The 27,594-nt window shown below is 50.7% G+C and overlaps 1 protein-coding gene across 1 annotated transcript in view; it reads left to right on the plus strand.

Moving 5' to 3' along the window:
* The first annotated feature begins 941 nt into the window (after positions 1–941).
* The window catches only part of Kcnk12 (potassium two pore domain channel subfamily K member 12), a 41,874-nt gene continuing 15,221 nt past the window's right edge, over positions 942–27,594 (plus strand). The window contains exon 1 of the mRNA XM_004839409.3: positions 942–1,326. Coding sequence (XP_004839466.1) covers positions 942–1,326 — 385 coding nt within the window. The remainder of the gene's footprint in view (positions 1,327–27,594) is intronic.

Raw genomic sequence — 27,594 nt, forward strand, 5'->3', positions numbered from 1 at the left:
GCGCTGGAGTGGGAGTAGCGTCCGCCTCTCCCCGCTCCGGAGCACGCCGTGATCCCGAGGGGCCCCTACTAGTCCTGGCACTGCGGGTGGACCCAGGACCCAGGAGTGTGAGAAAGGAACTCAGACTTGGGACTGGAGCCCGAAGACCAGGGTCAGGAGCTCGCGTTCTGCGGCTCCCAGCCCCGGAGAGCTCGAAGGGCCGCCAAGTTAGGCAAAGTTTCCCGGCGGCTTGAGACAAGCGAGGGATTCCGGAGCCAGATCGCAGGGAGGGGCAAAACGGGGCTCTGGAGCGGGGTGGCCGCCGGCGCCGCAGTCGCCACTCGCCCGGTACCCCGCCTTTGGGCCGCCCCCTCTCCCTCTCCTCCCCCCAACACCCCGCCCTGGGCTCCGCTGACTCCGCCTCTCGGCGCCGGGCGGCTCTTGGGCTGGAGCTGGGGAGGGAACGCTCGTGTCCCTGCACTCGGATCGTCCCTGCGGCTCCGAGGCCGACGCTGTGCGCCCAGCCCCGGGGGCGCGAGCAGCACTTCCCAGGCCGCCTGCGCCCGGGACCCGCGGGGCTGAAGATGCCCCCTGTGACGCCCCCGGGGCCCTCTGCGCGACCGGCTCCCGCCCCCTGGTCCTAGGCGCCCGGGCTCCGCGGCCAGTCCCGCGCGCAGCCCGCGGCCTGTGTGGGGAGGAGTATGCGGCCCGGGGCCCCGCGGACGCCGGGCACAGGGCGGCAGGGGCCTAGCTGCGGAGCCCCGCGCCCGAGGGCGACGGGCCGGGAGTCGCGGGGGCCAGCGAGGCGTCGGGGCGCAAAGGCGAGCGCCCCCGCCGGGGCGCCCGCCGGCCCCACGCCCTGAGCGCCCTCGTCCGGGCTCGCCTCGCGTCCCGCTCCCGCGGGGGGATGTCGCGGCCCGGGCCCCGCGCGCCGCCACAGCCCTGCGGCTGAGCTCCGGACCATGTCCTCGCGCGGCCCCCGGCCCCCGCCCCGCCGCCGCCGCCCGCCGCGCCCCTCCTGCTGTTGCTGCTGCCGCCGCCGCTCGCACCTCGACGAGGACACCGGTCGCTTCGTGCTACTGGCGGCGCTCATCGGCCTTTACCTGGTGGCGGGCGCCACGGTCTTCTCGGCACTGGAGAGCCCCGGCGAGGCGGAGGCGCGCGCGCGCTGGGGCGCCACGCTGCGCAACTTCAGCGCGGCGCACGGCGTGGCGGAGCCCGAGCTGCGCGCTTTCCTCCGGCACTACGAGGCCGCGCTGGCCGCCGGGGTCCGCGCTGACGCCCTGCGCCCGCGCTGGGACTTCCCGGGCGCCTTCTACTTCGTGGGCACTGTGGTGTCGACCATAGGTGAGCGGTGCGCTTCGCGCCCTTCCCCTCGCCGCCCTTCCTGCTGCCCGCGGCCCGGCCCCTCCTTGCCCTTCCCGCACCCAGTTGACTACTGCCTCGCTTCTCCTCTCCGCGGCCCCTCCTCCTGCCCCTCTCTCTCTCCTGGCCTTTCTCACGGGAGGTGGCCTGAGCTGCCCGTCTCCGGGCGCCCACCCGTCGGTGTCCGAATGGGCAGATCCCGGCCGCCCGTTCCAGAACGTCCGGGCGCCTGTCCTAACCTCTATGCGCCTCGGTGTCTCTCTGCAAGAGGATTTGTGAGGATATGGCTCAGGGACCGCTGGTTCCTTCCGGTTTCCCACCCCTGTCCTGGCCTCAGCGTGGTCGCCCGGATGACTTGGAAAGCTTTTGCCTACCCCTACTCTCAGAGTCCTTGTTTTTTCTTTTGCACTCTTCCTCTTCTTTCAGCCTGCGTTTCCCCTCAGGTGGCCTTTACTCTGGGTAGGGTGACCACTTGCCCCAAACACTTTCTCCAGACTTCCTTCCCACCATCTTCTCCTGCAGTTTCCTCCTCCTCGTCACGTAAAGCCTGTTAGCCAGAGCCTGGTCTGCAGCTCTTTGCCGGGCTTCTCTCCTCCTCACACCCCAGCCTCTCGTCCAATTTCTTGACCTCTTTTCTTTGTTCCTTAGCCACTTTTTCCAGTAGTGGTGTCAAGGGGTAGCCAGGAGCAGGGAGATTTCCCCTACATTCTCCATTACCCCTTCTCATCATTTTTGGTATAAAGAATTTTTTAAACCAGAAGAATGTCCCCATGTTTCCCTTTATTCGCTCGTTTTTGGCCTCTGAGCCCCTCCTGGAGAGAGATTCTGGAACCACCCTGCTGTGTGTCCACCCTACCTCTGCTGCATTCCTGCCTGGCACACCCCTTCCCCTTCCCTGGACTCCTGTGAAACAGCCCCATCTCCCCCTTTATTCACCTGTACAGAGGACAGAGAAATACAAGCTTTCACTTTGTCAGAACTTGGTGTGGGAGAAACGTGACTGGTCAACTAGTCATCCCAAGGCACTGTCTCCTGCTGGTGTAGTTTGGGATGCAGAGTGTGCTTACTGGGCTGAGGAGTGAGGAATTTGCTAGATACGCCTTTCCTTGGTGGGTTCTGGGTACTTTGGTGCCGGCCCAGTTCCTGGGGCACCGACTAATTGTATGGGGCTGCTTGGAGGCCCAGAGTGTGGTTGCATCCGTTTGTAGGATGAACAGCTAGAGACATCTCTCAGAGTGGACAAGTGCAATCTGTGAAAGGGCTTCCTTCCCTTCAATGATTCTTTTTATATGTTATGCTTGATCTGATTATTTGAGATAGAAAAGGCAAATGTGGCCTCAATCCAAAGCATACACAAATTGGATAAAAATACCCTTTAAAAGCTATATCATGTTGTTATGGTGATTGAAAATATAAAATGACCCCCTCAAAAACAAATCCCCTTTTAAGAGCTGCATCAAGTTGCTATAGCAACTAGAGGTTTTTTTTAAAGTACTTTAAAAGTACTAAGGATGCTTAGTCCTGGAGGATGACATCATGCATTCATAGTGCCTCACTGACTTGTGCTCTGCCTCTTGTCCACACACCCTTTTGCTGTCTTTCACCTGGAGCCACACCTGTGAGCATGTTGGGTGGTCAAGCCTCTTTTTCCCAGTGATGTGCTCTAAGTTCCTAATGCAACCCATAGGACAAAGGGGAAGCTGTCAGCAGTGTCCTCTTCCTGTACTGGCTCTGAGGCCTTCCAGATGGGACCCCATTAGGGTGACCTGTGGTCTCTGTGCCTCTGTGAAGAGCTCCCATCAATCTTGGGTTCAGTACTCCCTCCGAGGCAATGATTCTGAGCCTAGTCATGGCTTCTAAAGCTTCTTCCTCAACTCTGCACACAAAATCAATTCGGCATGTTGGAAGATTATTCCATGCCCCTGCCTTTAACCTACTGGCAGGATTGGCTGTTTTTAGCCAAATGGAAAGAAACTATGTTCTCTTTCTTGATTTGTGTTTTTAGATGTAGGCAAGCAGTGTAGGAGGGCTACACTGAAGCATGTGGCTGTGTTATGAATGACCCAGCACGTTGCTTTCAGAGTCTATAGGAAAACATTCAAATCAGCTCATGAACAGCTCCAGCTTGAACCAGCCCTGTGCAGGGTACCAGTGCAGCCACAGGAGCAGCAAGATCTCTGCCAGGTGCCCACCTTCTGGGGTAGTGGTTTAAATTGTCACTTTGGTGAAGAGATACATTGTACTAAATCCCCAGGTGCCACAATTACCATTTCAACCTTCTCTTGGTAAAATGCACTTGGATGAGATTAAAGTAAAGACCTGTATCTGTCAGTTTCTCTTCTGCTTACATAGTTCTCTCCCCTTAAATGTCCTGAGACTGCAGAGACAATTATTATTACTGATGCTTTTACGAATTCAACAGCTCAGGGAGCGAAAGCTCAGTCCAAAATGGGCAGTCAGGGTTCTCTATCTGCCGCCTCACCGCTGAAGAGGAAAATTAGCAGGTACTCAGTTTTATATAGTTCAGACAGCAGTGTGGAATTCAGGAGACCAGAACAACTTGGTTCAACTGTTTATACTGCCTAATCAAACAGGATATTTCTTTTTGTGTGTGTGTTGTGTAAGCCCAGATAAATTGATTAATCTAGTCTTTAGCATAGAAAAGACATAAGTATGATATATTTTTGTGTGTGTCAGGTCCAGTGTTATATTTTGAAAGGTTAAAACTTAGTCTGTATGGCAAAGGTTAACACATACCCCAACATGGACAGCTGGATTGCAGCATTTATGGGCAACATATCTTGGCCATCCTTGCTAAAGATGATTAGACTAGGAAGGGAAACCTTTGGTCCAAGCCCATGTGACACAGCATTAGGGGACTTGTCCAAGGTCATACAGTTAATGAGGGGTCAGATAGGTCCAGAAGCCAAATTATGCCTTGTATTTTCTACCAATTCCATGCAATCAGTGCACATGTTCTTGTCTGAGCCTTAAGTATTTAATAAGGGGTGTGTGTCTATCTGGTGTGTGCCTGACACCAGGGCAGGAACTTGTCAGGCCAGCAACTGATTCAATCCAGAGAAGACTTGAAAGGCCACACAGATCTTACAGGTGAGATGGGTCAGAAGCATCTGTATAGGCTGTGGACACTGTGCAGGCCAGAGCCAGGGTGAAGAAAGTCAGAGGCAGGGGCACTCACAGGTAGAAGACATTTTGGTAAACCAAGTCCAAGGACAGAAGCCACTTTCTACCTTTGTGTGTATGTGTGTGTGTGTGTGTGTGTGCGCATGCGTGTGTGCACACACTTGAAATTCTGGATAAGCCTGTGTGAAGGGGAGGGAAGAAAGGGCCAGGACAGGCCTTCAACTAATAAAAGTAATATGGAAAGGTTAGTTTGGCTCTGTGTGCTCAAGGTTACAGGGACTATCATAATGAGACAGCGTATTGGTCCTGACATTTCGCTTGAATGGGGCCTCACCTCCAGAGCTGGGCAGTCTGCAGTTATGTAGACACAGTGTATCCACATGGCAGAGACCCAGTGGGGGAACTTGCCTGTGACTATTTTATTTAGCAATAGTTGAGGCTGTATAGAAAGTTAGTCTCAGTAGCTCAAGCAAAATAAGAAGTCCACTTATTTGATGCTCAAAATTATTCATACTGATTGCTTACCCTGAACTGAAACCCTGGGTAATTATTATTTCTTCCATTTATGCTATGTGACCTTCCCTGAGGGTTGAAATGCACTTTGTTTTAATATGAATGGGTCCATTTATTCATTCATCCATTTAACAAACATCCAAGGCAAGCATAGCTTGTCAGATATGCATGTGTGTGGCCTTTGGTGTGTCACTATATACATCTTCTGTGATCACATGAACCAAAGGGGAAGACAGAGGTTTGTGTTCTGGTTCCGAACAATTTTCTTGGAGGCAGCACTCTGGCTCAGAGGTATTCAGAACAACCTAAAGAGTATTAATCCATCATTTCACATCCTAAAGGATGTTTTATTGTTTTACTTTGAAAAGATTAAAAGGAAGTGCTCCACTGGGGTTTTAATTATCCATCTGCTGTCAGATTTACACATAGGGGAGAACATATTTAAAAGTCTTTTTCAAATGGCAGCTCGATAGAAACAGAAATATTTTTGCTTCCTTTTGTTAGGTTTTCTGGCAGCATTTTTTAGCTGTAAAGCTAAAACCATGCCGGTATAGATGGGATGGTGTAGGTATGAGAGTTGTCGCTTTTGGCACTGCATAATTTAGTTTGCTACTTTCAGAATTAGGCACACTTAATTATTCAGCCACGAGATTAGTAACAAGTCCTAACTTTTTTCCTCGTTTTCAGCATGAGTTTTTTTTTTTAAATGCTCTTGCTGCAGAGGAAACTAAGACTTTATAAGACTGAAATGTCACTACTTCATTTGCATTCGGTTTTCCTCTAACATGTATGTGACCCAGCTGATGGTGGCTCCAATACCTGGAATGAAATACATTACCCAGAAGGAGGGGAGCATGCTCTTTCTGACTTCTCTCGCAGTAACTTTTTTATTGAAAGATGATGCTGTGATAGGCTTGAAGGACATTTAGGGGAGAAAAATGTATCGCTGGATTTGAAGCGGGAGATGGAGAGCAGGAAGTGCATTTCCATTCATGCTCCATCCTGAGTGCCAGCACCAGTCCCAGCACAGGGTAAACACCCAGGGAATATTTCAGTGAATCAGAACAAATAGCTCATCAAACCACTGCCCTAAGAACTCTTCATTTCAAGGTAGCTTCCCCTGCACCTTTTTATTATACTTTTTATAGGAAAAAGAAAGGAAACTAATGGATGTGGGCCATGCTGCTTCCCTTTTGTCAATGCTTTATCATCAATGTTGATTCTGTGTTTCCAAGACAGCCTTTGCATGCAGATTTCAGTGGGTGCGTAGTACTCCATCTAGCCCATGTTCTGTAATTCAGTCCTCCACCAAATGGTGGAGGTTCCCAGTTTGGTGCTATTTTGAGTAATGCCACAGTGATCATCTTTATGCATATGGCCTTTTCTGTAGTATCTCCCTGGGACAAGCTTCCAGCAGTGAAATAGCTGAGTCAGTGAGACTCCTGTCTTCCTGGTGCCTGGGGCCAGTGCTCCGGAGGGACTGTGTGGTCTCTCCCCAGCTGCACCTCTGCCCTGTGAGCCTCGAAGAGGTTGGACAGCTACCTGCCTAATTGTTTCATGAAAACAGCCATGCATCCTCTTGGTTTTCCCCAGGATCACTCTCAGATCTGGGTGCCAAGCTGCCTCTTGATCAAGCCGGTGGTTCTGGCATCTTTAGCCACCCTGGCTTTAGGGAGAGCTGCTACCTTTGGAAAAAAGGGCAAGGAGGGAGGAATAGAGAGGGGAAGCTGCCAGGTCAGCAGAAACTGAGACAAGGTGCCTGGGCTCTCTTCCCTCCTGTTCCCTGGGCTCCCTTCCAGGAATGGTTCACCACTCTCCCTGAGCCCAGCCAGCTGGGGAAGTTGGGGAAGCAGTACTGACTGTACCCAAGGCCTTCTAGTCTTGAATAGCCCAGAAATGGGCCACATGGAACAAAGGTGCATCCCTAGGGATTCCGGCTGGAAGCACCATAAAACTCCTCCAGAACTTTCTCCAAACAGTCCATTTGCCAGCAAAACCCAATGGGCAACCATTACAGAACACAGTAGCAAAGCTGCTGTGCCTGGGGAAGAGGCAGGAGCCCTGGCCATTGGGCACCCCTCCATGCATCCATTCTCTGCAGGCTTTTCTGAGGCCCTATTGCTCCTCCAAGACAAGCCTGGGGAAGATTGATTGAACTCCTTCCCCACAGTCATAAGGCTTAGAGGGCACAGGAGCTGCCCAGTCACTCAGCACATCAAGGGGGCATTAGCTTGAGCTCTCACTCTGCCCTGGAAAAGTTTTGTCGGTGTTCCTGAAGGTAGATGGATACACACACACACACTGCTCAATGGGGCAAGAATCAGACCTAGGCTGTTCAAGGCTGGGGCCCTTGGGCACAGCCAGTGCTGAGGGCAGACTGCTTCCTCAGCTCTCCCAACTTCTCCCCCTGGTTCTCCCATGTGGTACCCAGGCCTACAGAAGGGGAGAGTGTTCTGCTATCTGCTCTGGAGGAAAGGGAGGCTGTGGAGAGGAGGCACTGGCACCCCATGGCCAGTGAAGGGAGCCAGTGATGCGGAGACACCCTACAGGGAAAGGCTTCATGTTAGGAGTAGTATTTAGTAAGTGTCCCTGTCCCCAGCTAGATTCAGGGGAAGCTGAGAGACAGCCAAAGACCACTGGTCTCCCCCTGGGCCTCAGGTCATCCCCAAGCTTTCTGGCCCTCCCCTTGCCTCTGTCCAGCTCTGCTTACTCCACAGGAGCAGAACTGGGGTGCAGACCACAGCCAGCAGCCCAGGATGTGTAGAGCCCCAGGAAGCTGGGCCTGGCAAAGCCTTAGCCTCTGATGTGGACTTTCTGTACACGGAGGGCTGGGGGAGATGGGAGGCAGGAGCCCGCCCTTTCCATGGGATTGAGAAGACTTAATTGGTGTGGGGAGGAGAAGGAGGAACTGAAACCTCTTGGCTCTCACCCAAGCCAGCTCTTGACTGCCACTGCTGAGATAAGCGCCAGTCCAGGAAGTTGGACCCCAGGCCCTGCCGCTTCCTACCCAACTGCCAGGCCTACTTCTTCCTGAGGGGCAGCCGGGCCCCCTCTAGTGGCCAGTGGCTGAGGGGAGATGTTCTGGCCCGGTCAGCAGGTGTCCCCTGCTGCGCACGCTGGGGCAGCCCCCAGCCCTGCTAAGCTCTGGGCACCTCAGCAGGGCTTGTCCCCAACAATGGCCCCAGTCCACCTGGGGATGCATCCCTAGTGACTCTGGTGAGGCATCCAGAATCTTGCAGTTTCAGATTTTACAGTGTCAGTGTGCAGTGGCTGTGCTCACAGTGACAGGCTGCAGGTGTGAAGGGCAGGGCTGCTATGCAGTGTCCCTAGGCTGGCCTGAGCCAGCAGGTCACCTCGAGTATTGTTATCAAGTGGCTTTCTAGGCCGTGGGTCTGGGGTGGGACCTGGATTCTGATTCCTCATGTCCTCTCTGCTATGCCCAGACCGCTGTTCTCCCAGATCGCTCTATGAACCACTGGCTGGTGGTTCTGGGGAGGACATATCACCACCTGCTGCCTCGGTTTCCCCATTCCTTAGAGAAAGGAGTGCCCGGGTCCCCCTCTGAAATCCCCATGTCTGGGGGTACATACATTCCCATCTCCCAGTGTGGGTTGGTATGTGCCCTGAACATACCACCCCTGCCACTGCCGGCCACTTCCTGAGGGGCACACTTCTCTGGCGTCAGATCTTTCTCTAGAGTGAAGATAGCAGTGCCTCTTGCCCCATGGGGTTACTTTAGGGGTTAGAGGAGCTTGGCCATGGCAGACCTGCACTAGCACAGCTCCTGGAGCTGGGCACGACCTGCTGCTATGTGGGCCAGGCACGGGGGGAGACTAAGGTGCTCCCTGACTACTCTAGGCCTGGCCACGCCACCCTGTGCCGTGCTGTCTAGATCACCACACCCTGCAGCGGGGCATCTGCTATGCCCTGTCTCAGCACATTGCTGTCCTGTGTGGTTACAGAAGTGGCCTGCAAGGTGCTTTTTAAGATGCATTCTCTTTGGTCCTCAACTAGAACATCTTGGTCATTTCCCACGTGTGCAGTATCCTTTAACTATGGCAGAGATCTGGCAAATGACAGCAACCGAGTGGCCAGGCAGACCAGTGCCCCCCAGTGCTTCTCTGCCCTGAGCCCTGGGCAGCCGCACCCTGACACCCTCTGGTTTCCCAGCGGAACCAGCTCATGGCAGTGCTGGGCTGAGGAGGAGGCCCCGGAACGGAGAGCAGCAGAGAAACCCCATGCTGGCTGAGCCCAGGCCCTGCCAAGTGTGCCCCACAGGTCCCGGTGTCAGGCTGCCGGTGGAGGCGCTCAAGGGTGCTCTGCAGCCCACGGCCCCTTTGGGGGTTGGAACTGGCTTGCTGTACCCTCCACCCCGGGCCAGCACCATACCCCTGGACAGGGGAAGCACCAGAGCTTGTTTCCTGGTAGGAGTGGCTCGGAGTGGGCAGAGGCTGCAGGGTCCGCTAGCATCTCCCCTCTCAGACCCCACCACCGCACCAGGAGCCAGGGCCTGTGTCCTGGCAGCGCGGGGGATAATTGGAGCATCACTGACTGTCTCACGGACTGACTCCCCTCCCTGCCACGTGTCATGTGGCCAGTTTATCTGTGTTTTCCAGAAACCTCCCCACAACCCTAGGACAGCAAGAGAAGTCGGCATTCCCTTTCACAGATGAAAGACAGGTTGAGAGGTTAAGTGACTTGCTTGGTATCACACAGCAAGTCAGTCAGTGGTAGCAAAGGGTGGGGCTCTGAATCTTCTCTCTTCTCCCTAAATTGGTGAGACGTCAATGGGAAAAACCAGGGCCCGGTCAGGGGTCCGCCAGAACTGGGGGGCAGTGTCATCAGGGGCTGAAGCACCATTTGGGGAGCTGACTGTGCTGTGCTCCTCACAGCCTGCAAAAGCACACTGAAGCCCACCTGTCTGCTCTCTGTTCTTCATAGCCAGGTCTCTCCAAGAGGAGGCCGCTGAGCAGGCGAGATCCCCAGAGCTGTGGGGAGGGGACCTGCTGCACAGAGCGGGAACCCCCTAGCCCGAGGTCCCACAGCTTTATCTTTGGGCAGCAGCAGTGGGCATGAAGAGGCAGAGCCAAAAGGTCCTCACTACAGAGTCACAGCAGCAAGGAGGGGTTGGAGACAAGAACTCCTCAGGACTTTGCCTCCCGTGGGCTGGTTTGGGGAGATTCTCCCCACAGATCCTCTGAGTAGTCTCTGTCAGCCAAGGAGTGCCACACTCTGCACACAGCAGGTGTCTGGTCATCATATGCCTAGTGGCCAGGCTGCTGGAGGATACCTGAGCAATCCAGGCCCAGGGGAGCCTCCAGGAGACTCCTGACTTTCTGCTCCCCACTCTGCGTCCTGATGGCTGAGCCTGGCTGCACACCACCCCCACCACTGGGCCACTGGTTGAGCCAGGTCATTCCGTTTGGGGCTCCCCTGGCTGATGGTGCTGTCTTCATAGCTCTGAGTCAGCTGGGAAGGTGCCAAAGTAAGGATGCTGGCTGAGCCAGAGTCCTGGAGGGATCCAAACCAGATGAGACCAAACCTTAGCCCTTGTCACCCCCTGAGTAATGGGAACAGTTCAGTTCTGGACAAGGAGACCTGGCTTCCGGTCCCACTTCTCCCACTGACTTAGATTCCCCCTCTGGCCCTGGTCTTTGCCCTGTATCCCCAGCCCTGGGGCCCCTGCTGGATTTTACCTACCACCCCAAAGTTCCACCTCCCTCACCTTCCCTGCACACAATCCTCAGAAGGGAAATGAGATGTTGGCTCGCAGACTTGACAGAAGGTTCATCAGTAACAGTGCAGTTCCACAGACCAAGAAAAGCCACTCCCACCCACATAGTCCAGCTCCTCCCCAGTGCCTCCAGAAATACTTAGGAAGCTTTTACTGAAATCGGCTGTCCCAGCTTTCTGGAAAGTAGTAGTTGAGACCAACGCAAATCCCAAGTCCCACTCTGTGTGACTTCTGCATCCTTTCCAAGTGGCCACCATCTCTTTCCCTGCAGCCAAATGTTCTGAATTGTGAGTGCCTCTTGGGAGCCTGGTTAGCTGCTAACACCAGGACCTGCCAGAGGGGCTGCAAAGACAGCCCAGGCCCGGGGAGATGAGAAGGCACAGGACTCTGCTGGTGCTGAGTGGGTTTGCGCTTCTGGTGGGGGGAGTTCTGAAGCAGGGTGGGATTTTGTTGCTATTGTTTATTTTGTTTTGTAACCCCCCCCCCCCCCGGTACTGGGGCTCAAACTCAGGACCTTGTGGTTACGAGGCAGGCATGGCACCACTGAGCTAAATCCCTGGCCCTGTTTTGTATTTTTTGTATTTTTTAAAAGACAGTCTCACCATGTAATCAAGCTGGCCTTGAACTCACTATATAGCCCAAGCCATGCTCAAACTTGTGATCCTCCTGCCTCAGTCTCCTGATTGCTGGGATTACAAGCCTGAGTCACTATTCCTGGCTTGGAAGTAGCTTCTGATTGTTGGAACCTCTTCTAACCTGGAAAATCTGAAGAGGAAACTGAGATGGCATGGGAACCAATCCTGAAGGAGGTCTGGCAGATGCAGTGGCAGGCAGAGAAGAGGCCCTGCCCATCTCAACTGGACATAGGACATAGAGCCAACCCTGCCATTTACCCTCCCATTGCCCCCAACTTCCTGTTGTATGGCATGTGCCTGCTGGTGTGGCCTTACCATCTGCCTCCCCTTGCCAGACTGAGTTCCTGGAAGATGAGGACCCTGTCTCTCTGGTCTCTGCTCTGCCACCCAGTGGCCTGGCACCAAGCATGGCACATGCCAGGGGCTCCAGAAATATTTTTGGACTAAGTGTAAATTTCAGTGAATGGCTGAGAGTCTCAACTCTACTTAGGCACCTGCTTAAGAAAAAGTGGAATATGAAAACCTCCACTTAACAAACCAGCTGATGATTCATTTTGTGAAAGGAAGTTTCACATTTTGAGGGATTCCCTCCACACCTTCTGTACCTGGCCAGGCGAGCCAGTGCATTCACAGTGAGATACACTCGTGTGTCGGGAACCAGCCCTGGTGAAGTCCAAGTTACTGCCATGCCCACCTTCTCCTAAGCCCCTAGTCCCTAGGCAGCCTTCATTCCTAACATCTAATTGGTGAGCCATACACAGGGCACTGGGCAGCTGGTGGCAGTCGCTGTGCCTAGGGGAGCAGTGTGTGCCTACCATGAAAATTGCCTTGTGAAGAATCTCCTCCATGTGCATTGCGCAAGGGGCAGGTATATGTCATTCATGTCGCATTGGCAGGAGAGCCCACAGTGCACATGGTGCTTAGGGAGGGAGTACCGGTGACCCAGCCGCAGCTCTGACACGGGTGGCCAGCACACCTCTCCTGCTTGTCCACCAACATCCACCTCACAGGCTCCTCTCCATTGCCCTGCAGATGACCCACTCACCACCCAGACTCTTTGATCGTCTCCTCTATAGCAATGTTTTCTCCATCCCACCACCTGCTGACTCGATTCTACCCGTTTCCTTGCCGTTACATCACCTGCACTGCCTTCGAAGTTTTTGGCTGCAAGCATCTCACCTGACCACTACCCAGCCCTTCAGTTTTTGTCCTCTGTGGCTCCCAGTACAATAATCCTGTGAGTGCAGATTTGCAGTTGTTAACACTCCTGCTCTGACATTCCCATTGTCTTCCTTAGGCCCTCATTTCTTTTGTAACCCAGCTTTTATTTCCTGCAGACCTCAACTTTCTTGGTGCTTGCTTTCTGTATTGTGTCCCTGTGCCTGCTATGCTTCCATTGAAATGCCAACTTTCCACTTATGTAACAGTGGCTCCAGTGACTAAGAGTCATTTGCAGCTGGGCATGGTGGTACACACCTGTAATCTTAGCACTCTAGGAGGCTTAGGCAGGAGGATGTGAAGTTCAAGCCCAACCTGGGCAACTTAGGGATTTAGCAAGGTCCTGTCTCAAGCCATTTAAAAGGGGCTAGAGATGTACCTCAATGTAAAGGCCCTGGGTTCAATTCCCAGTACAGCAAAAAAAAAAAAAAATCCAGAGGAGTCATTTTCAGGGCTGGAGATGTAATTCAGCAGTACAGCACATCCTTAGCATATGGGAAGCCCTTGGTTCAATCTCTAGCATTAAAAAAACAAAGCAAGGAACAAACAAAAAGATAAGTCTCTTCTGACAGGAGACAAGAGAGGAGACACCTTCGCTGAGGAAAATTTATACCCTGCCTTTAGGCAGATACAAAAAGATAAAGAACTTTTTTTTTTTTTTTTGCATCTGCTGTTTCTCAATTGCTTGCTGCTCAAAATAACCCTGTGCCCCAGTGGCATATTGGGGGTGGCATGCTGTGATCCCTCCCTATGCCATGGCTTTGAACCCCATTTGTATGCTGATGAGTAACCCCAAGCTTCCGCACTAAGCTCAGGGCCATAGGTACAACTGCCTTGCGGGATCTCCACACGGGTTGCTCCTATGTATCTAAACTTTAAAAGACCAAAATAGAACCTTTGATTCCTGCCCTATTCTACATTTGACTGTTCTTCATCCAGTCTTCAATATTTTTTTTTTCTAGAACTGAGGGTTGAACCCAGGACCTTCACACTGAGCTACATCCCCAGCCCTTTAAAAAATAAATTTTTTTTGAGACAAGTTCTGGCTAAGTTGACCAGACTGGGCTGTGATCCTCCTGCCTCAGCCTCCCAGAGTGCTAGGATTACAGGCATGTGCCATCAAACCTGGCTCCAAGGAGATCTTTAAAGATGTAAATTAGGTCAATTGCTTCTTTTTTTCCCTGCCCTCCCTCTTTTCTCTTTCTCTATTTGCCCACTGTTATATTCCCATTCCCTAACTCTTACCTGCTGTTTGTAGAATTAAATGAATGACTTCCAAAGCTTTGGTTTTATTTATTTATTTATTTTTGGTACCAGGGATCGAACTCAGGTCCTTGCACTTGGGCAGCAGGCAGTGAAACCACTGAGCTAAATCCCTGTCCCCCAAAGCTTTGGTTTTAACATCTAGGAGATAGAAATAATAGCACCTGTCAGCTGGGCATGGTGGCGCATGCCTGTAATCACAGCACTCGGGAGGCTGAAGCAGGAGGATCACTGTGAGTTTGAGGCTGCCTGGGCTACATAGTTCAGGGCCAGCCTGAACTATACATAGCATGACCCTGTCTCAAACAAAAAACCAAACAATAGCACCTGTCTCACATGGTTGTTGAGGGAATCATGAGACAATGGATGTTGATGTATGGTCTGGCTCTTGTGTTTAATGAGCAGTCTAATGTGGTTTCATAGTAATTTAGCTTCAGTCACACAGCAACAAAGCTAGGCCCTGGCCAGGGTGCCTGATGCCACATCTCTTGCTGTTTCCTGTGTATGTTGATGCCACCCCTCTGGCCCCAGGATGAGTGGGCCTGGGGAGCAGCGTGAGCAGTGTCAGGACCAGCCTACCTTAGGCATGTTAAGGAACAATGACATGAATTTGCTTTACTAGGTTGTGGTGGTACTGAAGAGCATTGGAGGGGCCAGGGATTTAGCTCAGTGGTTCCACCATCTGCCTTGCAAGCACAAGGACCGGAGTTTGAGCCCCGATACAAAAAAAAAAGAGCCTTGGAGGCCAGGCAGACATGTTCACCTGTGGAGTGGGAGCAATCTGGACCCGCTTTAAGTTCTTGAGCAGGTGTGCACTATGACAGTGAGTGTTTTAGAAGCACATTCTGGCTGTGCAATCACTGTGTAGTTAGGCCATGATGTCGGCCAATCTTGTCACCCTAAATAGCCTCTAGCCTGCCTAGAAACAACCAGCTAGCTAACTGTGAAGTCCCTGTCTTAGCTGTTCATCTCCAATATTTAAATCAGCAGGCTGGGGATTTAACTCAGTGGTTCCACCACCTGCCTCGAAAGCACAAGGTCCTGAGTTCGATCCCCAGTACCAAAAAAGGAAACAAACAAAAAAATCAGCACATGGCCAGCTTGCTTGGTCACTTTGTCAGGAACTTAAGTGTCTCCACCAGTAGCAGGTCCTGGAGGACTGATTATGATTCCCAGCTCATTCAAGAGGATTGCCAATGTGTATGGTTCCATGTGCTCAGTGGCTACAATCCATAATGGTTAGAATTTTACTTTACAGCTCCAGGTGTACACACTTTGAGTAGAGAGTTAGTGGGATCTAGCGCATTCAACTCAGAAGTTATACACAAGTCTCTCTCACAGTGATGTCACAGGGAGAATGGGACTGGGTCTTGGAGATTGACACACGTTTCTTTGCTTCTGTAGCAGCCCAGGATGCTGAATCTGAGCAGAGTGAATAGGGTGGAGGGGACCAGGGATAGGATCTGGGGGATCATGTGGATTTTGGAAAGAGAGAGAAAGAATTAAAGATATTTTCAGGAGCCAAATGGCAGGATCTGCAACTCCACATGACCTCCCTGAATCTTAGTCTTGCGCTTTATTCCTCATGCAGCTCCAAGGGAAGAGGCTGGCAGTAGCCTGGGGGTCTCTGCAGTGCAGCTGGAGCTGCGTGTGCCGGTCCAGTAATTGGCCCAAGGCAGGTGGGGAGGACAGAGCCCTGCCTCCACCTGGGTGCCTCAGGGGCCCCCTACCCTCCTCTCCCTCCCCAGAGATGCTGAGGGCAGCCTGAGTGTCCTTTGGGTGGGACAGGCACTGGGCCAGGGCTGTGATGCAGAGGGTGGTGTGTAGCAGTGACCTCATTAATTCACGGCATCTTTGTCCCTAGAATCTCCTTCACCTTCTTCTAAACCCCTGCTTTCCTTTTCAATATTTTTCCATTAAACTTCTTTTATAGCCGTTAATGGCTGCAGGGCACCCTTGCTGCCAACTCCAGGCTGGTACTGATTAATTCTACCCCAACTCCTGACCCTGTCCCCATACAGGGCTGAGCAGGGGGAAAGGAGGTGCTGCAGGTCTGGCAGGGAGAGCCCTGCTTCTCTGGCTCTGCTCCTTGGTGTTGTTCCCAGACTTCACTGTAACAGCGATGGCCACTCACAGCTCCTCCCACCCTTTTGCCCTCTGCACAGGAATGTGTGCGGCTGGAGCTGGATCTTCCCCAGAGCCGGTGCCAGAATGTTTTTATAGATCAGGATCCTAGACCTAGAGCATTCCAGAACATCTTGCATAATGGACCCATAGTATATGTGTACATTGTGCAGATCACCCATCCACAGTTTCCAGAACCCTAACCAGGTCCTGTATTCCAGTTCAGAATCCAGAAAACATGACCCTCACTCATTTGTTCATTCAACAAATACCTATCGGGTACCTACTTCGTGCCCAAAACCACTAAACTCACATACATCGATAAACATGAGCACAAAGTTCCCCACCGTGAGCAGCTAACATTCTGATTAGGGGATGCAGTAAACAAACAAGTATTGGGTGATGATAAGTGCTAGAAAAAAAAGGCAGGGCAAGAGTGATGTAAGTGGAGTGCTCTTTTTTGATAGTGTGGTCTGGACAGTGTCTCTAATAGGACCTTGCCATGAAGACATGGACAGTGCCAGCATCTCTAAGCTGACAGGCTGTAGGCGGGGCTTAGACAGTACTTGGGGAGACAGAGGGGAGAGTGAGAATGTGAAGTCTAACTGGATCACAGGGGTTGCTGGCCATGGCCAGGCCTTTGACTTCACTGTGTGTGAAAGGGGGAGCTGCTGAAGAAGGGTCTTGGGAGATAGAACAAGATGATCTGACATGAATCGCTGCAGCTGCTACTTGTGGACAGACTAGGATGGCAAGCGGAGAAGCACGGAACCAGTCAGTTGGCTTTGACAGCTTTCCTGGTGAGAGATGGTGGTGACCTGGGGCAGGTTGTGATTCATGGAGCCAGGAAGAAGGCTTCAGAAAAGATCTTGATGGGATATGGAGTTCTGGGTTGAAGATGCATTGTGTTTTGTGTCAACAACTTACATATTATTTTCTGGCTTGCATAGCTTCTCAAGAAGCCTGTGGATATTTTTATACCAGTTTGTAAGTAATGTCCTCTTTTCTTCAGATTTAATTTTCTCTTCATCCTTGATTATCAGCAATCTGATTTTTATGTGCCTTTCATAGTTTTCTTTGTGTTTGTCCTACTAGGGGTTCATTAAGCTTATTGGATTTGTGTGTTTATAAATTTTCTCAAATTTGGGAAAATTTTGACCGTTGTTTCGAATATTCTTTTACTACACTTGTTCTCTCTCGCTAGGCTCCAGTTACATGTGTTAGTACTTTACACTGCTCTGCAGGTAACCGAGGTCCTTCCTTTTCTTTCCTTCCTTCCTCACTCTCTTTTTTTCCCTCACTGGACTTTATTTTGTATAGTTTCTATTGCTGTGTCTTTGAAATCATTCTTTTTCCTTCAGTCTTAAATCTTATCTAGTAAAATTTTTATTTCAGTTATTTTCCATCTCTAGAAATTCTACGTGGCTCCTTATTTTTTCCATTTCTTTCATGATGCTTATCTTTTTTTTTTTTTTTTTGGTAATGGGGATTGAACTCAGGTCCTTGTGCTTGTGAGGGCAGTGGAACCACTGAGCTGAATCCCTGACCCTCATTTCCTCTTGTTGGAGGGTCACATCTTCCTGCTTCTTTGCATATCTGATAATTTTTGTTAGGAGAATAGAATATTATGAATTGTGTGTTCTTGATGCTGCAATGGGTTGTGCTTCTTTGGACTGGCTCGGGCTTTGTTCTGGCAATGAAGTTGCATATAGATCAGGAACCAGGCTTCTCTTTAAGCCTTTTAACAACAGATCCAAGGAGCCTTTTTTTTTTTTGTACTGGGGATGGAACTCGGTTCCTTCCCCTTGCACAGCAGGTGGTGAAACCACTGAGCTAAATTCCCCGCCCCTCAAGGAGCCTTTTCTTGGGACTAGTTAAGCCATACTTTAAGGCTTCTGTGGAATGCCCGTGTATCCAGTGAAGCCTTCTCAGCCTTCTCTGGTGGGGACCTAGGTGTCTTGAGCTCTGCACGAGTTCTGGGAATTGTTCGTTCCTGGGAGTTGCTTTTTTCTTGGTCTGAAAAGCTTTAGCCACATATCCACAGATTTAGGGAAGCCCTGTGTGACTCTCTGGAGCTCTTTCTCATGCTGATTCCCTCTTCTTCCAGGCTATGGCTGCACTGTCATCTCTGAGCTCTAGGCACTGTCTCTTCATTCACCTGGGCTAAAGGCCGCTGTGTTCAGACCCCTCTCTCTGTCTCTGTCTGAAAAGTGCCTCCAGGTAGAAATTGCAAGATTCACCTTGTTCTCCTTCTCTCGGGAGCCACAGTTCTGCACTACTTATTTTTCAGTGTCTGTAAATAAGGATTTCTAGTTGATTATTGTGGGAGAGAAACCTGCATTCAGCTACTCCATGCTGGCCTGATGCAGAAGTCAGTGATTAGATTCTGGATATGTTTTGAAAGTATAGTAGTGAGATTTGTTAATGGATCAGATATAGGAAGAGAAAGCAAGTATAGAAATCCAAAAGAACTCTAAAATTTCTGACCTGAGCAACTAGAAAGGTGGACTTGCCAGTTATGGAGATGAGGGAAGGTAAAAGTAAGACCAGGGAATAGGGATGGGTGGGAAAAACTGAGAATCAAGAGCTCAGTTTGTGGAATTTTGAGATGACTCCAGGGCTTCCCGGGTAGATGCCAGTTATAGTTGGATATCCAAGTCTACCAGTCAAGGGACAAGTTGGGATTGAGTTATAAATTTGGGATTTGCTAGTTTGTAGATCACTGGTTTGTAATCTGACAAAATCAGGTACGTTCAGGGTCATATTGCCATAAGACAGTTTGTAATCGTTTTTTTTGAGGTACCCGGGATGGAACTCTGGACCTTGCACTTGTGAGGCAGGAGGGGCGCCACTGAGCTAAATCCCTGGCCTGATAGTTTGTAATCTTAATTCTGGTTATAGCAATATTAGAATAACCTGAGGAATATTAAAAAACAAAGTAAAGGGCCGGGGATTTAGCTCAGTGGTTTTGCTGCCTGCTGTGTAAGTGGAAGGACCCAAATTAGATCCCCGGTACCAAAAAAAAAAAAAACAAAGTAAAATGATGTTCTGACCTGAGCCAAGGCCAATTTAATCAGAATCTCTGGGTGTCAGGCCTGGGAAATGAAATGTGTAAAAGCTCTTCAGAAGCTGGCCATGGTGGTGCATGCCTGTGATCCCAGAAATTGGGAGGCTGAGGCAGGAGGATTGCTGCAAGTTCAAGGCCAGCCTGAGCTACACAGTGAGATCCTGTCTCTAAAAAAAGCTGTTCAGATAATTCTAATATGCAGCCAGGGGTGGGAACCATTTGTATAAGTGTTATTTAGAACCCCGTCAAGATCAGCCAGGGCAGTGAGTCTCATCTCTGACTGTGTATTAAAATTACAGGGGAAGATGTTTTTGGTCTTTTGTGTTTTGCAGCCCTGTGAACTGAACCCAGGGCCTTGCACATGCTAGGCACGTGCTGTACCACAGAGCTAGAGCTACACCCCCAGCCCTTACCTGGGGAATTTTTTTTTTTTTTTTTTACTTTTTATTTGGGGGTTTGTTTGGGGTTTTTTTGAAACAGAGTCTTGCTGTGTAGTTCAGGCTGGCCTTCAACTTACTATGTAGCCCAGGCTGGCCTTCAACTCACTGCTATCCTCCTGCCTCAGCTTCTTGAGTGGTAGGATTACAGGTATGTGCCATCATGCCCAGCTGGAGAGCTTTTGAAAGTCTTGATGTCCACCCACATTGACCCCTAGCCTTTCCAACCAATTGCATCATTCTTTCTGGGGAATGGAGCATAGAAATTTATAATTTGTACAACTCCTTGGCTGATTCTACTTGCAGTTCAATTGGAACCACTGAGTCCCAGGGTACGGAAGTCAAAAGAGTCACGATCTGAAGACTGAGCCTCATTGCTCTGGAAGATGAGGGAGGCTAAGCCAGGAAGAGAACCACAAGAGACAGCTTTCAGGGTTTCCCCTAGTGCCTGAACTTGCCTGTCCACTTTTATTTAAGGATTAAAAATAGAAAATCTGCCCCAAAGCTCGGTGTGCCTAGGCCCTGTGTGTGGATTGCCATCTTTCTGTGTGGGTCACCCATTATCTCTATGGCAGTGCCTGCCCTGATCTTTGTGTTGTTGCTGATTTATACTGTTATATCTGTTTACTTCATTTAACAGGGCTTTAAGAGGGATAATAGATCAATTCAGGTAATTACATGATCGCCTTAACCTTTCAAAATGTGACCATCACTTTAAAGGGTAGATCTGGGCTGAAGCTCACCCTTGCCTAACTTGTGTGAGGCCTGGGTTCCATTCCAGGGATGGCATTCACACAAAGAAGGCTGGAAATATTTTCACAGAAACCCAGATGGTAGAAGTTATATATACTTCCAGTATTCGTTAATTAATAGGGAAAATACATATTGAACCACTGAACACATACTGCTCCTCTGAATTAATTCAATGACACTTTTAAGTGCATATTTCTCTCATCATAAAACAATTTACATGTGTTTGGAAGTTAGCAGCTCAAGCATGCAGGAGAAATTTCAGGCTGCAGGCAGTGCTGGATTAACAAGAACCCTCGTACACCTCTGCAGTAGTTGCTGTGTCGCCGCTGGACTCCAAGCCAGGTCACAGGGTCCCGTAGCTCCAGGCCCTGGGAAACCACTGGCAGTTTGTATACAGGAGACAGACTGCACCCAGGTCCTCAGGACACCTGTAACTTCACAGCTTCCCCATCTCCAGTTGTCTCTGCCTCTTGAGAGATAGTGCCAGGTGGGTGACTCCCTATCTGGCCTCAGTCCTGTGCAGTTTGCCCGAAGAAACAAAGTTAAATGAAAGTCAGCCTGGGGTTTTTATTCTACCACCTCCTGTTTCCCATTCTTCCCATCCTTTATCTTTGGAAGTTCTGCTCCTGGTTCTCCATCAGTCAGCACAGTGGAGCAGCATCTCAAGGCATCTTCAGTTGGTACTGTGCAGAGTGACTTCCACCCTGCCCTTCCTGGTCCTGCTCACATCCTGGGGGGAGGTACAGTTCACCTCACCAGTTACAGATGAGGAAACTGGTCCTTTTCTGAGGTCAGATTTGCAGTGATAGAGCTGAGATTTGAACCCGCTTGTCCCAACGCGCAGTTGGTCTCCCCACTGTCCTCCCAAAATTGGTGTTGCCTGAATGAATTGGTGCTGCTTGGACATGATGGAGGTGGGGGGGCCGGGATCTGTGTCCAGGCCTCCTCTGCTGGCAGCCTCCTTGGCTTCCTCCTGGAGAAGTCACTTTGCATTTCAGGCTTCCACGAATGTCCCCAGCCCTCCAGAGCCCGAGTGTAGTACGGCTGCATCCTCAGCTCTAGCTACGGGCAGCAGACCTCGTACCATCCTCCTCTGGCTCTTTTCTCCCAGCACAACCTGTGTCCCCCCCTCCCTGCCCTTTCACACAGCCAAAATCCACACGGTACTCCAGGGCCACTTCCTCTGCTGAGTCCACTGTTGTCAGGCTTCGAGACCCTCCTGCTGCATTTGGCTTCTGCCAGTGCTAACCTGACCTCCCACCATCCTGCTACCTCAGCACACACCAGTGGCCTTCCTCCTGCCCAGACTGTCAGACCCTGCCTCTAAAATGTAATGATAAAATGAGTTGCCTTCAATTCATTAAAATAATATATGCTTATTATAGAGCATTTTAAAAAGAGAGAAACATAAAAATGAAAGGGGGAAAAACAATCCCCAGGTTTCCACCACTAAAATAATATAACTGAGATTTGCCTTTGTATCTTTTTTCTGGATAAAAGTTTGATGTCTTGCTTTTCATGTATTGATATATAATATAGAAATAGATTTTTGAAAGCACCCTTGTTGTTGAGCACATAGTATTTCTTGGAGAGGATGTGCCATAGTTGGTCATAAGCATGACTAGATCCCCCACAGGACCTAACTAGGGGCCCCCAGGGGCCCTTGGTGAAGACTGAGTAATTGAGTTGTCTAGGAGGCAGAAAGGGGTTGGGTCATGTTTGGTGTGTGGCATGTCTTAGCTACAGGGAGGCCATTTAGGAGGCTGGAAAATTACAGAGTGCTCATACTGAGCCCACGTCTGCCAGCAAAGAGTATTTAAAACAAATCCCATGAAATTACAGCATTTGCAATCTATGAGTTACTCAGACAGGAAAGTACAGAGGACCTTTGTGTTTTAATAAGCACCCTGGAAACAATGGTGCCGGCCATCACCCGGGGCCAGGGAGGGACAAAAGAGCCAGGTTTTCCCAGCTGGTGTCCACAGCAAGTGAATGTTGCAGTTCAGAGCTAGCGTGGTTTCAGTGCAGGGGCCGTGGGCTCCCCTGGTGAGGCCTCTCAGAAGGGAGGCATCCCAGGCCAAGGCTGTCTCTTAAGGTCTGACAGGATGAGTGTGCCTTTGGCATAGCTTGACCCCGAGACACCCAAGCGTATGTGTAGGGGAAGCAGGGGCCCAGGGCAGCTTGAGATTCGAGTGCTTACAAGTCTCTGTCCCATGTGAGAGTGGACATCTCTCTCTACTTTTAGCACTCTGCTTTGGCAGTGCCATAGACAGAGAGGTGAAATTGAGGGTGTGTTTCTAGGATGTCATTGGTCTTTCACAGCCACCAACAGCTGAGAGGGGCAGACCCTGGGACCCCAGCACAGCACTGGGACACCCCCATTCCCAGGAGCAGTGACCTCCTCCTGCCAGCGGGAATTGAAGCTGAGTGGCTGATGCCTCGCTCCTTGGCAGAGGAATGGGAAATGGTGACTGTAAAACCACTAAACGTCCCTTCCTAGGTCTCCAGCACCAGGGCAACGAGCTGAGGGAAGAAGTCATCCCTTGTACCCAACTGGCCAGCCCACGGACAGTGCCCAGGGCCTGTCCTGATCCTGTCTTTGTCCTTCCATGGAGCCCACAGAGCACACACGTTGGGGGACACACCCTGTTGTCTTCTTGGGTGTCCACCACGGGGCCGAAGCACAGAGCAGCCTGAGCCAGTTGTGACCCAAGACCATGCCTTTCCAAGCTTCAGATCAGGAATCTGAAAACTGAGGGGACCCCCACCCCGTCACCTGGCTGTTGTGGGTGATTAAACCATGTGTGAAATGACCACGAACCCCACATTATCCCCAGTGAGGAAAGCATCACAGTATAGTGATTGGGGGAAAAAAAAGCAGTTGTGCACCTGTTGAAACAGTGGTTGTTGTTGCCACTGCTGGTGGTGGGCAGCAGTGATATGATGTGGCAGCTCTTTTCCCTCACAGTTGCATGGATGCATGTGGTCCAGTAAAGCCCCCACGTCCAATGACTCCTTTAGAGAGCCCACCCTCCGTGACAGTGGGACCCAAGCCTTGTATTTACTCAGCAGAAACATTAAGTGTGTTCTCACTGCCAAGCACAGGAACCCTGAGGCTGTGGCATGCCTTTCCTGGCTTGTCACCTGTGTGGTGGCTTCCTCCATACTGGAAGGCAGACACAGCTGGGTGCCCTCCCCTCTCCCCCGACCTTGGTGCTCTCACCTCATGGCACCTGCTGAGCATCTCAAGGGTCACAGTGCCACAGAGATTTCTCTAATAGGATGAAAATCTGTCCAGAGAGCTGAGCCCCAGCTGAAAACTCTTGGAGGCTTCTGAAAGCCCCTCCTGGCTGCAAGACACCAGGACAATCCCAGGGTTGCTGGAATGGCTCCTGACACTCTCCCCTCGAACTCTTGGGAAGGGGAGCAGGGAGAGAGGACAGGGAGTGAGCCAGAGGTGATTTAGAGTTTATCAGGGAATAAGTGCTGTAATTTTTACAAAGTGAAACCCCTTGTTACTAAGCAGCCAGTATTGTATAGAATCAGCAGACCAGAACTGGAATGTGTTGGCAAAGGCACCCATCCTGGGCCGTGCTGGGCAGAGTGCTTGTGGGAGTCAGTCACTGCCATCTGTGTGGACCATGGCCCGGGCCCTGAGCCCAAAGTCAGGGTGAGGAGACCGTGTCAGAGCAGGCCTGGAGGAACCCAGCAGGCCTGATGGAAGCAGCTGGTCCTTGGCTCCCCCTGCCTCACAGGGGAGGTGCTTCTGGGGTAGAACAGTCCCCTGCAGCCAGCAGGGTGAATATAAACACAGCCATGATCCAAGCTTCACATCGGGCTCCCTGCTCCCTCTGGGAACCAGCGTGAGAGAGCAGTGCCTGGAATTCCTGCAGCTAGGCAGGCAGGCAAGTGGGCGGGTGTGCCAGGCTGCCTCACAGACTGGGTGGCCAAGTTGCAGGCATTTATTTACCTTGCAGTTCTGAGGCAAGAAAGCCAAGGTCAAGGTATTACAGGACTGGTTTCTTTGGAGGCCTCTTCCTGTGCCTTGTAGATGGTCATCTCCGTATCCTCACTTGGTCATCCCTCTGTATGTGTGATGGCCTCATCTCCTTGCAAGGACATCAGTCAGATTGGATTAGGGCCACCCTGTAGAGGAGCTAGGTACCAATGCAGTCACGTTCTGCATGTCAGGACCTCCACATGTGAATTTGGTGGTGGTGGTAGAGGGGCACAATTCAGCCTGCACCAGGAGCCCAGGGGACCACTGAAACCATCTCCTGCCTTCAGACTGAAGCACATCAGAACCTTCCTGACAGGAGTCATTGTGATTTTAAAGGCTTCCCTAGAAAAGGCATTCTGTGTATTGGGTTGGACTACTGTGTTGTGGTGATTTTTAGGAATTGTTATTGCTTATAATATATGACTGAAAGCCAGTGTGCTTCCGTGAAGGATTCGGACCCATTTGAGTAAAAGGATGAGAAGAAGCTGAGCACCAGCTCCAAGGGGACAGGGCAGGGTCTAGCACAGGGCAGCACTCGGCATCCTGTAGAGAAGAGGATGGGAATGAGGGAAGGGTTGAGGAAGGAACCTAAGACACTGAAAAGATGTGAGAGGGGAGTGGGTGCTTGGGGAGAACCCGGCAGCAATCCATCCATTTCTGTGCTGGCTCTGAGCTTCCCAAAGTGGTGATCAAACTGGGCAACAGCAAGCCTGGTTCTCTTAAAGGAAGCAGGTGAACAAGCACCCCAGGAAACCAGCTTTGCACACCAAGTTCCGGGAAGAAGGAGTCTTCTAGAACTTTAAATTAGGGACATAAGCAAAGATAGCTTGTTTTGGTTTGGCAGTAGATAGAAATGCTCTTGAAAGTTTCTGCCAGCCTTTCCTAAAGGCAGAGAGGTAATATTAAATCATAGAGAAGCCATTTCCGTGGGGAGGACCAAGGACACCGAGACCACAGTTGCTACTTTCTGATTACCTAGCTAAATACAGAGGTAGCATTTGGAGTTCCACCAGAGGAGACTCACTGCCTACAGTCACCTCACTCTCATGCAAACTCTGAGGTGTGAGCCTGTGCCCTCTCACATCCCAGGCCAGATGATAAGCCTCACCTCATGATGGGCACATAAAGCTCTTCACAGTGTAGGTGAGTGTCCATGTCAGTGAGGAAGTTGGCATGCTGTCAGCCATCTTCTACAAGATACAAGTGAGGCCTTTCCCTCCAGCCTCTGCCCTCTAACTGAGGCATCATACTGAATATTCATTCTGTGCCAATTGCTCTGCCAAATACTGTCAAATCCTTCAGACCTCCTTGTGAGATGACACTGGCTCCATTTGAGTGACAGGAAACTGAGGCCTTGAGTAGCTTGCTGAAGGCCCTAGTGAGGGAGGGAGCTGGCTCCAAACCCTGACTCCATCTGAGTGGCTCATGGCTCGTGGCTCGTGGCTCATGGGTCAGGTACTCAGCCTCTATGAGGTAAAGTAAGGGAAACATCCCCCCTGGTTCTGTTTTTTTGTTTTGGTACTGGGGATCGAACTTGGGACCTTGGGCTTGCGTGGCAGGCTCCAGAACCACTGAGCTAAATCCCCGGCCTTCCCCCCTGGTTCTGAGCACCCCCAAAGAGGGATGTCCTTGGCTCCCAAGGAAGTGGCTTCAAAGACCACTCTCCCACCAGCATCCTTTCTTCCTCTCTGCTCCATGCAGCCTGGCATCCATAAGGCTATGCCTGCTCTTCTCATGCCTAGACCTCACTTCTTTCCAGGTGCTAGATTCCACTAGACCCTTCTAGAAGTTTCTGGCCCTTTCTTGATCAGCCTGCCTTCTCTGGGTAACTTCTGTCCTGTTTGTGGCTCCCTTCATTGGCCCCTCTGACTCCTGCCCTGGTCTAGGCCACCCCACCTGTCACTCTGCAGCCTTGGACCCAGACTCCCTGCTCCAGCCCCTGGTCTATTCTCAACACAGAAGCTGAGATACACTTTTTTTAACTGCCACATAAAAAATTTAACAGATAAACTTTGAGAGTATATAAATACCACGTACAAAATAAAAACTGATATTCTTTCAGATAGTTCTCTTGTTAACAAAATTCTATGATCGTAGGAGAGATGGGGTTGAGGAAAGGGGAGCATGGCGGGGACATGAATGTTGGCTCAGACTCTGGAAAGTTAGATGTCCTGTAAACCATTTTATTTCTCATGGATTAAATTTCCTCATCTGCCAAATGGGGACAATAGGGATACTGTCTTTACTGGGTTATAACAATGATTAAGTTAGATAAGACATTCAAATTTCCTCCACACTGTCCAGAGCTATTAAAAATGTTGATGGCTGGGCCAGGGATTTAGCTCAGTGGTTTTGCCGCCTGCTGTGCAAGCGCAAGGACCTGAGTTTGATCCCCGGTACCAAAAAAAAAAAAAAAATGTTAATGGCTGTTCTTTTAATCTAATTTCCTTCTAAAATTGCATGAGATTTGGCTGATAGAGGAAAAAAGACAGAATATCAGATTACCAAATATATTCAGCATCTCCACTGTTATTTGAAATCTATTTGAATATTTATTATATTTCTGTTCTTGTAAAGCCATTGGTTTATCTCTTTAGCATTCATGCTAAAAACATGGAGAGTGACAGGTTTTCTCATCTTCTAGGACATCTGTGTCACCTGAGCTTTGGCCTGGGAGTGTGTGAGGCATTTGCCAACTCATCTTTTTGTCCACTGTTTGCTTCCTTTTCCCTTCTTCCTGTCTTCTCTGTCTCCAGCTCTCCTGCCCCAGGTTCTCACGCTGGATGGTGATGGCCTGAGCACTCTCCCCAGATACACCTCCTTCCTGTTCTTGGTCAGGTGCCATGTCCTTAATGAGGCCCCCACAGCATGCCACAGCCAGCCTGCTCTCACCCCTGAGCACCGTGCCCTCTTGACCTGCTCTGCTCTTTATTTTCCATATCTCCACAGCACTTTTACCACCCTCTATCATGCCACATAATAAACACACTGTTTTTAGTTTGTTACTCATCTTCCATGCTGCAGTATAAGCTTCAAGAGGGCAGAAGACTTGGTCTGTTTAGGTCACTGATGAATCCTAAGGGCCCAGCTCAGCACCTGGCACATAGTCAGTCTGCAGTAAGTGAATAGCACCTCTTTCATAGGCTTCTACTCTTTAAATACTGGGGCCCTAGGGCCCCTCACTTTTATACTATTCCCTGGGAAGTCTTATCCATGTGACCCCTGAATCCTTGTCCAACACAGACCTTCAAGACCCTGTCCCCCAACCTCTACCTGCTTGGCAGAGGCATCTTCATTACTGATCAGCAGCACCTGCTCTGGGAAGCCCTCCTGGCTTCTCCTCTTGCTTCCTAGAAGCCCCT

Source organism: Heterocephalus glaber, unplaced genomic scaffold (assembly GCF_053883595.1).
Source record: "Heterocephalus glaber isolate CG9 unplaced genomic scaffold, H.glaber_assembly_v1.0 deba00001457, whole genome shotgun sequence".
NCBI classification, from domain to species: domain Eukaryota; kingdom Metazoa; phylum Chordata; class Mammalia; order Rodentia; family Bathyergidae; genus Heterocephalus; species Heterocephalus glaber.